We start from the raw sequence: 19,518 nt of genomic DNA, 5'->3' as shown, positions 1-19,518 counted from the left end.
GGAAGCAGTGCGGTTTGGTTGGGTTGTGTTTCGGAGGACGCATGGCTTTCGACCTTCGTCTCTCCCGAGCCCGTACGGGAGTTGTAGCGATGAGACAAGATGGTAACTACTAATAATTGGATACCACGAAATTGGGGAGAAAAGCAGGTAAAATTTTTATAAAATACAAAAAAAGGAAATGTCCTTGTTTTTTAAAGAAAAACACCCTTTTGGGCCATTTAAAATAACATTAAATTGTTCAGAAATACTGTGTAGACATTGTTAATGTTGTAAATGACTATTGTAGCTGGAAACGGATGATTTTAAAAATAAATAAATGGAATATCTACATCAGTGTACAGAGGCCCATTATCAGCAACCATCACTTCTGTGTTCCAATGGCAAGTTTAGAATTTTAAAAAGGCTAATTTATCATTAGAAAACCCTTCTGCAATTACAGTTGAAGTCAGAACTTTAATCAGTACAAGTTTTCAGCTGTGCTAACATACAGTTGAAGTCATAAGTTTACATACACTTAGGTTGGAGTCATTAACTCGTTTTTCAACCACTCCACAAATTTCTTGATAACAAACTATAGTTTTGGCAAATCGGTTAGGACATCTATTTTGTGCATGACAAGTCATTTTCCAAGAATTGTTTACAGACAGATTATTTCACTTAAGCAAGCATTTCGCTACACTCGCATTAACATCTGCATTAACATCGCATTAACATCTGCTAACCATGTGTATGTGACAAATGTGACAAATAAAATTTGATTTGATTTTGACTTATAATTCACTGTATCACAATTCCAGTGGGTCAGAAGTTTACATACACCAAGTTGATTGTGCCTTTAAACCGCTTGGAAAATTCCAGAAAATGATGTCATGGCCTTAGAAGCTTCTGATCATTAATTTGAGTCAATTGGAGGTGTACCTGTTGATGTATTTCAAGGTCTACCTTAAAACTCAGTGCCTCTTTGCTTGACATCATGGGAAAATCAAAAGAAATCAGCCAAGACCTCAGGAAAAAAAATTGTAGACCTCCAAGTCTGGTTCTTCCTTGGGAGCCATTTCCAAATGCCTGAAGGTACCTTCTTCTGCACAAACAATAGTACGCAAATATAAACACCATGGGACCACGCAGCCGTCATACTGCTCAGAAGGAGACGTTTTCTGTCTCCTAGAGATGAACGTAGTTTGGTGCGAAAAGTGCAAATCAATCCCAGAACAGCAGCAAAGGCCCTTGTGAAGATGCTGGAGGAAACAGGTACAGAAGTATCTTTCCACCATAAAATGAGTCCTATATCAACATAACCTGAAAGGCCGCTCAGCAAGGAAGAAGCCACTGCTTCAAACCCGCCATAAAAAAGCCATTGGAGTGGCCATCACAAAGCCCTGACCTCAATCCTATAGAAAATTTGTGAGCAGAACTGAAAAAGCGTGAGTGTGAGCAAGGAGGTAGGAATGGGCCACAATTCACCCAACTTATTGTGGGAAGCTTGTGGAAGGCTATCCAAAACGTTTGACCCAAGTTAAACAATTTAAAGGCAATGCTACCAAATACTAATTGAGTGTATATAAACTTCTGACCCACTGCGAACGTGATGAAAGAAATCACTCTACTTTCTGACATTTCACATTCTTAAAATAAAGTGGTGATCCTAAGACAGGGAATTTTTTACAGGGATTAAATGTCAGGAATTGTGAAAAACTGAGTTCAAATGTACTTGGGCTAAGGTGTATGTAAACTTCCGACTTCAACTGTAGAAAACCCCATTGAGGACATCAGATGGCAGAGCAGGCCAGGTCCACTCCACCACATAGTCAATAGGAGAGAAGCCCGTTGGCAGGTACCAGGTCTCTGCCCCTGTGTAATTAAAGACTTCTCTTACTCCTCCAGCCCCGGCTCCTGAGGAATTCTTAGTATGTGCACAGCAGGGCCCAGGCTGAATGGGCTGGAGAATGTCCTATGTTATTAACAGAGCTCAGTGTGGTAAACGAGCAGAGGGGCTCAGAGTGTGTAGTCAGGGCCTCACAGCACACCCTCTCCATTTCCCCTTGACCGGTAGGAGAAATGAGAAGGGAAGGAATGAGATGCCACTATATGGAGGCTGGAAGTATTTTATTTCCCCTGTATTTGGTGATGAATGTGTTCCTGGTTTCCTCTTCCTAACATCTCCATTATTGCTGTATGTAATTCCTGTAATTCCTGTCTGACCTGTTGACTTGCCACATGTCGGTCATAAATCCTGAACTCTGTGTGTATTTGCATCTGAATAATTTTTATGGCTTGTCATTGTTTTGTCTTTATTTTCAGAAACATGACTCGCTCTCTTCCAGAGAGATTGTGACTTCGTCCCACTTCTTCTGAATGTCCCTTTCCTCTCTAACTGGCTACAACTCTGAAACCCTTCTTGTACTCTATGCAGTTACACCATTCAGAATAGTGTTCTCAATATCTTTGACCTGATATGTCGGTCATAAGAAAAGATCTCTCACTCTCTCTCTTACTCACTCTTTACTTTCTCACAATAACGTTGCTCTTCCAAACGACCCTCATTATAGCCGTTATGTCTGTTGTCAAATCTTCTCATCACTCATGTGTCTGTGGGGAACAGCGTACTGACTCCCATCCTCTTCATCTCTCATTTAACCACTAATCAGCAACATCTCCCTGGCACTATTACAAACTGTCAGCAGAATCCAGACAAATTAACTTCCACATCTTTCAATAAATTGCTGTACTCCCAGTAATGCATGTAGGGACCTTCCTGTTTTAATAAGGCATCCTACCGCCCGATTTAGCGGTCTATTGCCGAGTGTTTTTAGATGGAATGTATTACAGAAGTGACTGAAGGCAAGAGGAGCTTTATTTTAAATAGCTCATTAGGGTGTAAAACATTCAGCATCACAAGGACAGAAGAAATTACCTTCAGAACATGGAAGAGTAATGGGCTGGCTCCCGAGTGACAGCGGTCTAAGGCACTGCATCTCAGCGCAAGAGGCGTCACTACAGTCCCTGGTTCGAATCCAGGCAGTATCACATCCGGCCGTGATTGGGAGTACCATAGGGCGGCGCACAATTGGCCCAGCGTTGTCTGGGTTTGACCGGGGTAGGCCGTCATTGTTAATAAGAATTTGTTCTTGGCTGACTAGCCTAGTTACATAAAGGTTGAATAAAAAACATATAAACTAAAGGCTAGCTTGAAGTTTGTGGCAATAATTTGGCTAGGAGATAGGTCTAGAACTCCCATTGATAAGGTAGAACTAGGGCTGAGCGATTAGTGCTTTTGAGGTCGCTTCGGTTTGATTATTTAAAAATAATATATTTTTTCTTTTTTTTTCGGTTTCAATTATTTAAAAAAAAAATGAAATGCATTAGGAAATAACGATATGAAATGATTTTTAGAGATTTTTAATGCAAATTCCAAAGCCAAAAATAGTGAATATTCAACTGCCAATATTCCGTTGTCTGTTAGGTCCACATTGGGTACACATCAATAGGAAATGACTATGACAGAATATAATATTTAACTTTTGGGGCGGCAGGGTAGCCTTGTGGTTAGAGTGTTGGGCTAGTAACTGAAAGGTTGCAAGTTCAAATCCCCGAGCTGACAAGGTACAAATTTGTCGTTCTGCACCTGAACAGGCAGTTAACCCACTGTTCCTAGGCCGTCATTGAAAATAATAATTTGTTCTTAACTGACTTGCCTAGTTAAATAAAGGTAAAATAAAAAAATCAATAAAAAACTTGTGTATTACTACTTTTTTATTTGATGACTTTAGTCATCCTATTTAGCTAGGCTTGTCTGCTTAAGGATGTTGCAGAGCTAAAGAAATGCCTCATTGGGCTCACAAAAAAAAGTAACTAAAAATAATTGAAGTAATTGAACCAATGTTGGTCAATTAGCTGTTTAATAAACAACCCCCTCCCCCTCCCAGCACTAGGTAGAACATATGTTTTCATTATCCAAAAGCCTCTGACCATTTAATGCTAATAAAAAAATGCAAGTCTCTTGTGTAGTAGTCTTTAAAATACGTTGAATTACTCCCAATGTTGGGAGTAACATCAGCCTATCTAACTTCTCACACAGTTCTAGTAAACATGCTCTGACAATCCATCCTCATTTTGTGGTGTTGTCATAGTAATGATCATTAGGTTACCCCATGCATATGCTACACACTCAGAGCCATTTGCATCACAGCGGAATTGATGTTGTGCTTGAAGGTAATGAGACGTTAAATTCAAAATATATTCAAATATGGCTAAAAACACCTGGAAAAAGTGACTGGAAAGAAAATGGTATCCCTATTTCTCCATCCAACTGTCAAACTGACATGAATAACTTTTTCTCTCTCCAGTGTCCTGTTTCAAAGGGTTTTATTTCACCTTGTCCACCCAGATAGTTGGAGCTGTTCAAATATTGAAGCAGAGAATAATTGTATCTCTTTTCAGAATGCACAGATACTGTGTTCTGGGTAGTCATGTGTCCCTGATTTAAATTACAAAGGGAAGTGATACTGTCGGCAGATGAAAAGGAATTTTGGTCGGCTTCTGTCAGTTAATCTCAATTTTTCATGGATCAGACTGTTCTTTTCCCCTCCACAGCAAAGACCCTTTCATATTATGAAAATACTCTCTGAATATGGGATTAAAGTGAGATTAAAAATATCTACAATCCATTAAAAAAAAAACCTGCCTGGGATTTGTCCCTGTCATTGGGATATAAAAATGGAAGGGTGTAAACTCTCAAAGAACAGGAGTTTCATGTATTCAAACTCTGTCCATAAATTGTGTGACAGGACAACAACCTCTCCCTCAACATCAGCAAGACAAAGAAGCTGATGGACTACAGGGAACTGAGGGGGCTGTAGTGGAGCGGGTCGTGAACAAGTTCCTCGGTGTCAACATCACTAAGGAATTATGGTCCCCACACACTAACACAGTTGGGGAGAAGGCACAACAACGACTCTTCCCCCTCAGGAGGCTGAAAAGATTTGGCCCTTGGATCCTCAAAGTTATACAGCTGGACCATTGACAACATCTTGACTGGCTGCATCACCGCGTACTATCTGACTGCAAGACGCTACAGAAGATAGTGAGTACGGCCCAGTTCATCACTGGGACCGAGCTCCTTGCCATCCAGGACCTCTATACCAGGCGGTGTCAGAGGAAGGCCATAAACATTTTCAAAGACTCCAGCCACCCAAGTCATAGGCGGTTCTCTCTGCTACCACACGGCAAGCGGTACCGATGCACCAACTCTGGAACTAACAGGACTTTGAACAGCTTCTATCCCCAAGCCATAAAAGTGCTAAACAGTTAGTACAGGTAGCTATTTGATTTAAAGGTATAATCCACCCCCAGAAATAAAAATCATGATACTCCTGTCAATTTGGTGAAAGCCTATGTTCTATCAGTGGGTAAAATAGTAAATTGTGTAGGAATTGGTATACAATTCTTGTCACTGGAGATTAGTGTAATCCCCTATCACATTTCATAACGCTTTTAAAACAATGACATACACTAGATCGCCAATAGATGGTATGGCCATACTTGTCTATAACACATCCATCTGTTTATATCGTCATGACAAAGTACAGATTTCGCATAATGTGCTCAGTCTAAACAGTCTACCAAATTATTAATGACCGTTTCTTCTTCAAGTACCATGTTGTAATGCACCGTGTCTGTAGGAAACAGATATATTACAGAAAGAAGGAGATAGGAATCCCATTGGTCAATTAATGGAAAAATGCCCCACCCAACTGACTGTCGACCAATTGCATTCACGTGTCATGCTGCATCACTCGGTTGCTAAGCTAATCGTCACACAATCCGATTCTTATGACGTTTCCCATCTCAAAATTAGCTCTGTGGGAAAGCAACATAATGCTGCTCTTGCTCTGGGCAGAGATGCCATTTATAGCTCAGTGGCAGAGACCAGCTGCTAGTTGAACTCTGTGAGAGACTCCTAAATTGACAGCGCAGTATGTTTAGGCGATTTTACAGCTAGCTAGCTACTTCACATGTTGATATTGAGTTTGGTATGATTGTGAGTTTGGTGTGATTGTTTGTAGCTATGTTTTGTAGCTAGCTACTTAGCTAACCAGCCAGCCCAGGGAGATGGAGAACATTGCATTGTGAGTTTTGTAGTAGACTTGAGATGCAATGGATTTCCTTAAATTATTTTTTCATGTTTCTTGTAATTACAACAAAATGTTTTCACTTTTAGTGTTATTTAACATGGTTAATAATAGGAATTAGTGGTTTGGGGTGGATTATCCCTTTAACTATCTGCATTGACCGTTTTTGCACTAATTATTTTGAGTCATCACATATGCTGCTGCTACTGTATATTATCTATTCTGTTGCTTAGTTACTTTTACCCCTACCTATATGTACCCATGCACATCGACTCAGTACTGGTACCCCGTGTATATAGCCAAGTTATCATTACTCAATGTGTATTTGTTACTTGTTAATATTTTTCTATTACTTCAAATTGTTTCTCTTCATTGTTGGGAAGGGCCTTTAAGTAAGCATTTCACTGTTAGTCTACACCTGTTTACGAAGCATGTGACCCATCAAACTTTATTTGATTTGAGCCGACAGAGCTTGCACAATAACCTCTTCAACATTGTCTTTGGTATGATAAAGATTTCACTGTTTAAGAGAATGCACATGACAACACAGACAATCACTTCTCTACTGTTTCTCCCACGTGTAAATAAATGATGTCTTCTGCATCTGCTGGGTGATTGATTAACTGAGTCTCACACAGCATTGAACCATGCAGCGCTCCATTGCTCAGTTGGTAGGTACCATGGTGTGTCCTCTCCACACTACCACAGTGTCTGGCCATGGCATGGTCTCCACTCTGCACTAACATGGGCCACACAGCAGGTCCTTGTCCCTGAGCCCATGAATTGACTGTGGACGGGATTGTTGTGGGCTGCTGTGGTCTGTCTAGCCAGTATTAGCCTAGCGCATGTCACAGTGAAAGGCTCTGTTGGAGTGTAACAATGTGTTCCAGTTCAGCCTGAGCGGGGCAGGTTTAAATAGACCAGTAATGATGCAGTAGGCCCAGACAGAGAGCAGCGTTAGATGGGTCGTTCCAGCACTATAATAACAAGTTAGAGCATGGTGAAGGCATCTCCTCTTCACTGACTCAGAAACCAGTCAGCTCGCTTGTTTATTTATCCCTCTGTATACATGGTTTCCAGGGAATCAAAAGAGCTGTTTGAGTCTTGAAACATTAGCCTACTTTTAAAGCTGTGATTGGCCATAGAGCTTTTTGAAAATCATTTGACCACACTCACCACACTGTTTCTGAACTTTCACTTTTTCATTCTGTTTAAACATCATGTTAACTAGCCTACAAGAACGTGGGTCCGTGCCAAGTGAATGAGTCCAAACTCTCTGCAGAATTTACCTTAACATGCAATCTCTACAGGGATGGCCTTGATATCAGTGTCTATTGTCGGATGACCTTGGCTCACTCGGTAGTGACACCTTTAGCACTGTGATGCAGTGCCTTAGAACGCTGCGCCACTCAGGAGGCAATATAACACATTTTAAGGGCGACCCTCCGGACCCAATGCGGCCCCCAGGGCCTAATGAGTGACACCGCTGTCCTAAATTAACCGGCTACAGATGGCACCCCTCCTGTGAAATCAGTTGTTGTTTTCGTACCATGCAGATTAGATTGCCATGGTAACCCTCCCTCTCGCCACGGTGCCACTCTGGCCGAACAGATCTGACTGAAGGATTTTAATTCTTAACAGGGTTTCACCCACCTGTTCTGGAGAAAGCTTTGAAATTGATCATATAGAGGAAGAGTGAGTCAAACGGTGCACGTCAAAAAGCTCTTACATCTTCCAAGCTTGATGAGTGCTTTATTTTCCCATCCACCTTAGTGCTTTATGGAAAGAGGGTGGACAAATGCGGAGCTACAGGAGTGTCCACACCTATAATGTGAAGTAATATTAAGTTCTGAAGGGGTCTCTGGCCCAGGCATGAGGGGTAATCATGTTTCAGAACCTCCTGGCGTGGCTGTGTGCATGCATGCGTGTGTACGTATGCTCATTCCTTCATGGTACAGATAGGTCTTTGAGAGTCTGCCATTGACTTCAAGTAATGATTTACACGAATGTCTGAGTTGCGTCTTCTTAATTCTACTTTGAAACGGGCATTTACTGCATATAATGTTAACCATTATCTCAAATGTTCATTATCTACTGGAACACCCTAGAGTCTCGAGTGAGTGAAAACAGAATCATGATTACAGTGTGAACTTCCTTTGAGGGACACCTTTGTTTTCTCACAATCCTTTCTCTGACATTGGAGCCAAGGTCTCTGATGGAATGTAGCAATTGTCTGATAACATGGAGACAAACTCAGACAAGGTAGGAGTCAACAGCAGCATAAGAAACTGATTGGATCGGCTCAGATGTCTGCTTGTTTAATTCAGAGTGTTGAGAGTACAGCCGAGTGGCCTTGAGATTTCAGCACTCATTAACTGATGAGCCTTGTCCTCTAACAGAGAAACCCATCCTATTTCTTGAGACAATGCCAATCATATTTCTCCAACGAAAGAGCAAAACAAACATGTCTTCCCCAAACAGTTCTTGGTGTATTTTTACTTCACTTCTGTAACGGATCATTTCAGATGCATTTCTCCCGTTGTTTCCCCAAGCTTTACATAACCGTTATTCACCATCCTGGCATCAAGCAGATTGTTTTGAAAGCGAGCTCGCCACGAAGCCTGTAATTTGCTGCCTTCCCATTGAGCAGAGGAATATGCTAATGATGGATCTGTTAGTCAAGGCTGTTCGGTCCCAAAGGGGAAGAATCATAACACTTCTTGTTGTCAATCTCCATGACTTTATTGATTTGCACGCACCGTTATTTTGAGCGATGACATAAGTTTGACATTTTATCTTTACCTCTCTTCCTAAGTGATTCTTTAAAACCAGGCCTACAGTACTTCATTCTATAGAGCTCTTACTTTACTTTCAGGTCCATTTATTTCTGCCTCTTAATTTCTGTATACAGTTTGGTATTGTCTTATGATCAGCAGGCAGCTCACACTTTTCATTTGGCATCTGTGCCAAAGGGGTTGGGATGATGGCAATTCAATATTATGGTCTCAGCAGAGTAGTCTACTCTCTCACTCTCGGATATTTTGTAGACGACACTCCTTCTCCACCGCCTCTCCCAACTTGCAGTAGAACCACTGTACAGTAGAACCATTTGGCTGTTTAATCCATTTTGGGAGAATTGCTTTGCGGTCGGCACTGTATGTTAGACATATCTATTCTGCCCTGCCTTTCTAATGTCTTCGAAAGCCAAGTTAACAAACAGATCACCTACCATTTAGAATCCCACCGTACCTTCTCCGCAATCTGGTTTCCGAGCTGGTCATGGGTGCACCTCAGCCACACTCAAGGTCCTAAACGATATCATAACCGCCATTGATAAAAGACAATACTGTGCAGCCGTATTCATCGACCTGGCCAAGGCTTTCGACTCTGTCAATCACTGCATTCTTATCAGCAGACTAAACAGCCTTGGTTTCTCAAATGACTGCCTCGCCAGGTTCACCAACTACTTCTCAGACAGAGTTCAGTGGGTCAAATCGGAGGGCCTGTTGTCCGGACCTCTGGCAGTCTCTATGGGGGTGCCACAGGGCTCAATTCTCGGACCAACTATTTTCTCTGTAAACATCAATGATGTCGCTCTTGCTGCTGGTTATTCTTTGATTCACCTCTACTCAGACGACACCATTCTGTATACTTCTGGTCCATCTTTGGACACTGTGTTAACAAACCTCCAGACGAGCTTCAATGCCATACAACACTCCTTCCGTGGCCTCCAACTGCCCTTAAATGCAAGCAAAGCTAAATGCATGCTCTTCAACCGATCTCTACCCGCCCGCCCGTCTAGCATCACTACTCTGGACGGTTATGACTTAGAATATGTGGACAACTTCAAATACCTAAACTCAGGACGAAAAAAAGAAACAGCCCTTTTTCAGGACCCTGTCTTTTCCTGTCTTTCAGATAATTTGTAAAAATACAAATAATTTCACAAATCTTCTTTGCAAAGGGTTTTAACATGCACCTGTGGAACAGTCATAAAGACATTAACACCTTACAGATTGTAAGCAATTAAGGTCACAGTTTTGAAAACTTACGACACTAAAGAGGCCTTTCTACTGACTCTGAAAAATTCCAGGAGAAAGATGCAAGGAGGCATGAGGACTGCAGATGTGTCCAGGGCAATAAATTGCAATCTCCATACTGTGAGACGCATAAGACAGTGCTACGGGGAGACAGGATGGACAGCGGATCGTCCTCACAGTTGCAGACCACGTGTAACTACACCTGCACAGGATTGGTACATCCGAACATCGCACCTGCGGGATGGGTACAACTGCCCGAATTACACCAGAAACGCACAATCCCTCCATCAGTGCTCAGACTGTCTGCAATAGGCTGAGAGAGGCTGGACTGAGGACTTGTAGGCCTGTCATAAGGCAGGTCCTCACCAGACATCACTGGCAACAATGTCGCCTATGGGCACAAACACACTGTCACTGGACCTGACAGGACTGGCAAAAAGTGCTCTTCACTGACGAGTCGCGGTCATCGTATCCCTTCATGCCTCCTGTCATGGCTGACTGACTTGTTTTCGCTGTTCTCTGTAGGCGTGCTAGTCAAGAAGAACCATTTAAAGAAACCATTTACACTTTGTAGATGCGTAATTTTACTGGTTAAACAGAAAGTGCTTCCAGTGCTCGCTGGAAGTCTGTAATATCAAAATGAACAGAGTAGATCTTACCAGAAGCACCATGCGGCTAAGGTAGAAAACAGGACTCTTCACACCAAGCCCCTGACTGTCACATCCTGAGATCAAAGTCAACAACTTCCGCTGTTAGATACAGCTGTATAAATGTACAATATATCCAAACATCTCCCCTCGCCAAAGAGATACAATCACAACAAACAGACAGGGATCTAGCCCTACCTATGTTATTAAAAAGACAATGTGAAAAACAGACAGGGATCTAGCCCTACCTATGTTATTAAAAAGACAATGTGAAAAACAGGAGAAGGGCTTGGTCGGACACTAGGCCTCAAAAACATGTTGGTAACTGATCACAACCTGCCCAGATGGGACTGTGTTTTGGAAACCAAACTCGGAACAGAATATGAGTGACCTACACAAGGCCTAACTGCAGAAACAGTGGCCTGGTATTTGAGCCAGCAGAAACAACACAGGAGCACGTTGGCCCTTCCAAAATTTATTGGCGTGCCTGGATCCAGCTGTGCACGCATGCAGTGGTTCTGACACATGACGGAACCCTGAACAGGATGATTTGTAAACACAGAGCTTTGATCCATGGAAAGAGTCTGGGCTGCAGGGAGGTGTGGTGATATTCTGGTGATGTCACAGGGCAGGATGTGGATACTAGATACTACAGTAGGCCTCAGGCCATACTCACTAATATGAGTGCTCCTCTTTGGCTCAACCACACGTGTTGATTTATACTTTCCCTCTTCCTCCAGATACTGAGAGTAGATTATCTACCACAAGGCTTTAGCCGTTCTTGATATCCACTTAGATTTAGTCGACAGAGGACTGGAAGCAATGCATCATTTTTATCAATACAAAACGGGTGCTTTTCTTTTGTGCGAGTTGCATCTGGTGAAGTGTAAAAGGTGCCATAACCGCAGACTCTGACAAGACCAACGATGTCAACTTTTATTTTCTTTGTCACACTGCACATTATCGTACTGTCAGACACTGTGTGGTTGGGTTAAAGACGATAGCTCCCATTGGAAGTAAATTAAAGATTAGTAGGTATATTTTGACTGGATAACTATAATGTCTAAAGCCCGGCCACAGGGAGGTCCGGTCAACATTAGGCCAGGCTGTCTCTCAGGAAAAAATTGCTTTTTTATTTTCTGTTGCTTTTGCTGATAAGCCTATGTTGTTTTTGGCACCAATGACCTCTGTATTCCTGAACACAGCTGCTATGGAGGAAGCTTGTCACTCTCATTGCTTGTGGTGACCGTAGTGTGTTCTCACATTCACTCTGTTCAAAACAAAGCACCTTCATTATATGAACATTTGGCATCTAACTTTGTTCAATTTAAGTTGAATCCCTTACTATTGTTAACAGATCATTTATTTTAGTTTTGAACTAAATGTTACTTCATTTCTTCTCCCCAGTGACTAATAAGAAGCCTTCCCATGTGTCCATCACCAAGGTGAAGCAGTTCCCAGGTTCATCGTCCTTCGCCAAGAGGTCAATGTGGACCATCGACCAGCTGAGACAGGTCAACGGCTGTGACCCCAACAAAGTGAGTTTACAGTTCACTGAACCTCCCTGCCGAGGGCTGAGTTTTTCCTGACGACATGACCTGACCCATTTCATTAGGGCAAATCCCATATCAACACCTACTGCCTGGGTCATGCTTGTTCTCTATCTCTCTTGCTCTGTTTCTGTATCTCTCTCTATAAGGACTGTCCAGAGTTTGACTTGGCATTTGACAATGCCTTTGACCAGTGGGTGGCTGGCTCGGCCGGCGAAAAGTGTACCTTTATCCAGATCCTCCACCACACCTGCCAGCGCTACAGCTCTCAGAGCAAGCCAGAATTTGTCAACTGTCAGTCCAAACTGCTGGGAGGTAAGAGACACAGTGACAAGACACACCATCTCTCTTGCTCTTACTAACTGTATGAAAGTCTGGGTTTTTTCTGCCTTTTCAGTTTTTTCATGCCACCTATGTCCAAACAATAATTTAAACGACCCGAACCAGATATTAAGTATGTAGGAAAGATAATGTGGGGGCCTCCCGAGTGGTGCAGTGGTCTAAGACTGCATCACAGTGCTAGCTGTGCCACTAGAGATCTTGGTTCAAGTCCAGGCTCTGTCACAGCCCGCTGCGAGACCCATGGGGCGGCGCACAATTGGCCCAAGGTCGTCCGGGTTAGGGGAGGGTTTGGCCGGCAGGGATGTTGTCCCATCACGCACTAGCGACTCCTGTGGCGGGCCAGGCACAATGCACGCTGACACGGTTGCCAGGTGTACGGTGTTTCCTCCGACGCGTTGGTTGGTGCGTCTGGGTTAAGCGGGCATTGTGTCAAGAAGCAGTGTGGCTTGGTTGGGTTGTGTTTCGTATGGCTCTCAACCTTCGCCTGTCCCGAGTCCATACGGGACTTGCAGCGATGAGACAAGACTCTAATTACCAATTGGATACCACGAAAAAGGGGTGAAAATAGGAAAGATAATGTGTATAATTTCAGAATATTTGCATTAAAACTGCAAAATTGCATCTCCGCTGCATGGCAAAATGTATAGAATTGCAGGAAATTAGCCAGTGACGTTTTGTCACTGCGACTGCACCATTGGCCACGCCCACCAACTAAGCCCCATTTTGATCAGGAAAAAGCTCAGATCTTTTTTTTCTCACTCCAAGGTCTGTTTTGTCTTTCAACTGAAAAGTCCTTCATTCTGTATGTAGAGAATGCCACTTACATGTTCAGATCTGATAACGACACTGAGTTATTATTCCCATTTACTTTGAGGACTTTTCATTTTAAGGATTGCCCTTCCTAAAGGCATCTTTAAATCTACCTAATGATATTTAACTGTACTATGATACATCAACATTAAATCTACCTAATGATGTTTAACTGTACTGTGATACATCATCATTAAATCTACCTAATGATCTTTAACTGTACTGATACATCATCATTACATCTACCTAATGATCTTTAACTGTACTGATACATCATCATTACATCTACCTAATGATCTTTAACTGTACTATGATACATCATCATTATCATTAAATCTACCTAATGATCTTTAACTGTACTGGTACATCATCATTAAATCTACCTAATGATGTTTAACTGTACTGTGATACATCATCATTATCATTAAATCTACCTAATGATGTTTAACTGTACTGATACATCATCATTAAATCTACCTAATGATATTTAACTGTACTGATACATCCTCATTAAATCTACCTAATGATATATAACTGTACTATGATACATCATCATTAAATCTACCTAATGATGTTTAACTGTACTGATACTTCATCATTAAATCTACCTAATGATGTTTAATTGTACTATGTTACATCATCATTATCATTAAATCTACCTAATGATGTTTAACTGTACTGTGATACATCATTATTATCATTAAATATACCTAATGATGTTTAATTGTACTATGATACATCATCATTATCATTAAATCTACTTAATGATCTTTAACTGTACTGGTACATCATCATTAAATCTACCTAATGATGTTTAACTGTACTGATACATCATCATTATCATTAAATCTACCTAATGATGTTTAACTGTACTGGTACATCATCATTAAATCTACCTAATGATCTTTAACTGTACTATGATACATCATCATTAAATCTACCTAATGATGTTTAACTGTACTGTGATACATCATCATTATCATTAAATCTACCTAATGATGTTTAACTGTACTGTGATACATCATCATTATCATTAAATCTACCTAATGATGTTTAACTGTACTGATACATCATCATTAAATCTACCTAATGATATTTAACTGTACTGATACATCCTCATTAAATCTACCTAATGATATATAACTGTACTATGATGCATCATCATTAAATCTACCTAATGATGTTTAATTGTACTATGATACATCATCATTATCATTAAATCTACCTAATGATGTTTAATTGTACTATGATACATCATCATTATCATTAAATCTACCTAATGATGTTTAACTGTACTGTGATACATCATTATTATCATTAAATCTACCTAATGATGTTTAACTGTACTGTGATACATCATTAAATCTACTTGATGTATCACAGTACAGTTAAACATCATTAGGTAGATTTAATGATAATGATGATGTATCACAGTACAGTTAAATATCAGTATCATTATCATTAAATCTATCTAATGATGTTTAACTGTACTATGATACATCATTAAATCTACTTAATGATATTTAACTGTACTGTGATACATCATCATTATCATTAAATCTACCTAATGATGTTTAACCGTACTGTGATACATCATCATTATCATTAAATCTACCTAATGATGTTTAACTGTACTGATACATCATCATTAAATCTACCTAATGATATTTAACTGTACTGATACATCATCATTAAATCTACCTAATGATCTTTAACTGTACTGATACATCATCATTAAATCTACCTAATGATTTTTAACTGTACTGATACATCATCATTAAATCTACCTAATGATGTTTAATTGTACTGTGATACATCATCATTATCATTAAATCTACGTAATGATGTTTAACCGTACTGTGATACATCATTATTATCATTAAATCTACCTAATGATGTTTAACTGTACTGTGATACATCATTATTATCATTAAATCTACCTAATGATGTTTAACTGTACTGTGATACATCATCATTAAATCTACCTAATGATGTTTAACTGTACTGATACATCATTAAATGTACCTAATGATGTTTAACTGTACTGATACATCATTAAATCTACCTAATGATGTTTAACTGTACTGATACATCATTAAATCTACCTAATGATATTTAACTGTACTATGATACATCATTAAATCCAGTTACTCCTGAGATGTTGGAAGAACCAGTCCACTGAGAACTAACCTTTAGTCACAAGGAATATTAACTCACTTCCACACTCTAACTAAACAATATACACAAGCTTATATTCAAAATGACATACGTTCACAACACAACCAATTCCTATATGAATTGGCCACCTAGGTAAGCAATATGAAGTCAATATGTTATCCTTACAGGGGAGGTAGATGGTAGCCTACTGGTAGGGAGGGAAGGCTTCCTCTGTGTTCCTGAGCCAGAGAGGGGGTTGTGGAAGACCCTGTTCTTAATCAGCTGTAAACCTGTTCTAGAGACCTGAGAGGGGAGCTATCGTGGAGAGAGATGTGTTTGATGAAAAGGGCGTACTCCAGAAAAGCTTTTTGTATTAACATTCATAAACAGTTACTTTGAGAGGAATATTGCACACTGATCATTTATTCTTTATAGACGTAGTACTGCTTGGTCATTATTGTAACAATGCATTTAAAAATAGATCATTCCCTCTATAGAAAAAGCTGTATTAGCCAATTACTATTGAGTGGAGGACAGTTCCTTTCCTTTCCCTGCTACTCCTGCTGTTAAAGTTCCCTCTACTCCTCATTGCTATATGCCTCTGCCCTGATCTTCTCCCTCCTACATAAACCACAGCTTGTATGTTTTTCTTCCTTATTTAACTTGTACAGTGTAACCCCTGACAAATACAGTAGTGTATTGCTGGCTGGGCTGTAGTTATAGTGTGGGTAGAGGTTATTGTATTGTCCTCCGGGGGGCTGAAGAATATGACAAAACATAGAGAACATCTGTGGCCTAACTCTCATTCACTCTCAGACACCTGCAGTTAAATGGTCATCTGCATACTGGGTGTAATGGGATGTTGTGTAGTGTCTCACTTATGCAACAACATACACACATAAACACCAACACAAAGCACGCTTTATTCCAGTATTTTGGCAACGGTTTTTAGTTTATTTATGTAACCACCAGCTCAACCAGTAATTGACTCAAAATATTAGTTTTACTATCAATATCCAATCCCCAAATCTGCTAATGCTTTCAATCTAAGACTTAGATTGGATATAGACCATAGAAAGACATTAACCTGGCAACGCCATGCCTGTTCAATCACATCAAAACTCTCAGCTCCCAGGAAGCACAATGGGTAGCGTGACTGCCAACGGAGGTGACCGCACAGCCAGAGACCTAGTGACAGTAGAAAGAAGAGAATGTCAGAGTGCTGCCACCACTGTCCCCTCCAGTTTAAGTCTCACACCAGTGCAAAACAAATATCATGACGCTGCTCTGGTGTGGGACAATAACTGTGTGGGACGCCCCTCTTCTGACTGACCAGCGTGGGGAATAGGGATGACGAAGCAACTACCTCTGGAGTATAGGACCCTATTCAAAAGTCACATACACTATTAGATAGTTTGTTATAGATATAGATTGAACATCTTTAGTGTAACCACAATGTACAGTATTGTATTGCTTTACTGGACTCGTTAACTTCCCGGATAAAAATAACATCCTGCTGTCAATGTAACAATGAACATGGTTTGCCCCGTTGAACTGTCACCAAGAACACATTGAGTCAAAGGGTCAGGAACCATGTTGTTTACACACTACCTTGTTGGGGTTGACACGATCACTATTATGGTGGTTGTGTTTGTGTGTTGAAGGCTTTAATAGACCAGTTGTCGTAATTGAGGTGCCTTTGATAACATACTTTTTACTACACTGCTAGAACACACAGGGCCTAATGACCCACGAGGATTCTGGGATATTGCCCTTTCTTGCTGGTTTGATTTGCCTTTAACACAGAACAGAGGCGCTTACTCTACACTGGGTCACCCTGACAGGCAATTATCTATTCTACACAAGAGCTCGTCTTTGTTAGCTGGGCAAACACAAAGAAATGGCTTGTCACTTTGCCACCGTTTTAGTGAGGCAGAGTTCTATGTGTTAGTGAACATGATATTAATTGGCAGGCCGGACTCCGGGACGGTTGTTCTTATGTGTTGAGAGATTGTTAAGGTTTGACAGGACAAGGTCGTCAGGCTTACTGTGGATTCTGTTAGCTTATGCAAACTTTATTCATCCTTTATTGAAGAGGCCTGCTGCTTCACTCTGGCAGATCTACTTCATCTGAAGAAAGGTCTGGAATTATAATACAGAGGTGGGCTTTAAGGTGAGGGTGAAGGTACTCTCCATTGCTGTACTTACCCTTGTGGTAACTGTATGAATTCCACATAATGGAGGTTTAGACCGAAATACACATAAATAGGACACCTGGTCCTATCCTTTATTGACTGAAATGTTAAACTACGGAGTGCACCTTTTTTAATGCATGTGGTTAAATAATGACAAGCATTATTTTCTCATCAAAGACTTCCATCTTGGTCACGTCTTTTGGTTGTCGCCTCACTAGTTATGTGTAGGTGATGCACGAAAAGCCTCCCTCATCCAGAGACTGTGAACTCCCTTTAGAGACCACTGTGGAGGAGATGTGCAGCCAGGAACCTGTGTAGTGATACCTGATGGGCCGTGTAATAGGGCCTGATTAAAGCAGCGTTGCTGGACTCATTTTGTTAATGCCATGTTATCAGGATCGACTGAGGCTGCAGCACGCACTCTTCCCCACAGACTCTCATGGAACTCTGCTTAAGTGGCAGAGCGTGTCTTAGAATAGTGAGAGGGAGTTTAAAATATTGGCTGCTTGCTTTCATCAGTTTTTGAATTCTAGGATGCTAAATGCTATTATACACTCCTTTTTATTAGCTATTGAATCATTTTGGAAACTATCATGCAAATGCTTACTGTCAGGAGGGCACTTCAAGAAGACTTCTTTACACCATTTTAAACTGTTGTGAGATTTCTTATGGGAAACCGTGCTGATAGATTATGCAGTCAAATACAACTCAAGTGAAAACGTGTTAGAATATAGGCTACCTTTCATCAAGTTAATAACAAACAATGCTTCATTTCTACTTAAACGGTCCCCTAACTTCCCTAATATATTCCAGTTACCCCAAATTAAAATATTTGATTTCTTTCCTACTTCACTGTTTGAACAAAACCCTTTTAATAACCCTTTTAATAACGTAAAACAGTAAGTCTATTACATTATTTAACCAAAGTTAACAAAAATGACCATATTAGAACAAACTGTAGTGTGTTGTAATAAGTATTATCCAACATAGTCATTTATTCTGTCTAACAGATAAAATAACAAAAACAAACCCAAATGAAGACATTCCTTTTCCATTTTCTTGTCACAGACGATGAAACTGTAGATTCAGTCGTTTTCCGTTGCAAGGTCTTTTTGAGCAGAATGAGGAAAGAAGTTGTTTTAAACAGTCGACGCCAAGGTCGCCGGCTACTCTTAGAAGGTAAGCAGGAAACCAATTTTACATTCAACTAAAATAATTCATCATTTTACTAACAAGGCAGTTAAGCTCCTAAATCTTCGATCTTCAATGAATTATATAACATTTGATGGCTTACAGAATGTACAGTGTGTGTTCTAGAATATCTGTATGCACACAGAGTATACGACTTCCAAGTGTGATACTGTCATTTTGAGGGACCGGTGTACAGAAAGGGCTCCCCTTTAAGATGCACAGCTTATGTGAGTTATGTAGATGGATGATCACCTCACTGACAGCCTTTCAGATTAAACCATCTAATTGACTCCGAGGAACCATGTCATCAACTTAAGTCTTACCTTCTCTCCACCTCAAGCACAAGGACAGTAAATGACAAAATGAGCATTACCTACTATAGTCACCTCAATACCGATTCATCCTCAAACTCTCCTTGAACTAATATAAACAAGGCCATTATGAACAGGGTTATG

General features: G+C 40.5%; 1 protein-coding gene across 4 annotated transcripts in view; it reads left to right on the top strand.

The window, feature by feature from the left end:
• LOC139375104 (syntaxin-binding protein 6-like) overlaps window positions 1-19,518 on the top strand; it is a 92,268-nt gene that overhangs the window by 64,767 nt on the left and 7,983 nt on the right. For 2 of the 4 annotated variants that reach the window (XR_011627749.1, XM_071116563.1), the window contains exons 3-5: window positions 12,226-12,356; window positions 12,518-12,683; window positions 18,941-19,051. Coding sequence is in view for 2 of the 4 variants with exons in the window: in XM_071116563.1 (XP_070972664.1) it covers window positions 12,226-12,356; window positions 12,518-12,683; window positions 18,941-19,051 (408 nt within the window). In the remaining 2 variants the exon portion in view is untranslated. The remainder of the gene's footprint in view (window positions 1-12,225; window positions 12,357-12,517; window positions 12,684-18,940; window positions 19,052-19,518) is intronic. The other 2 variants (XR_011627750.1, XM_071116564.1) reach the window with 1 other exon arrangement.

This window comes from Oncorhynchus clarkii, chromosome 19, assembly GCF_045791955.1.
Source record: "Oncorhynchus clarkii lewisi isolate Uvic-CL-2024 chromosome 19, UVic_Ocla_1.0, whole genome shotgun sequence".
Classification (NCBI taxonomy): Eukaryota; Metazoa; Chordata; class Actinopteri; order Salmoniformes; family Salmonidae; genus Oncorhynchus; species Oncorhynchus clarkii.
The sequence above is the reverse complement of the archived record's forward strand: the minus strand, read 5'-3'. Positions and strand labels throughout refer to the sequence as shown.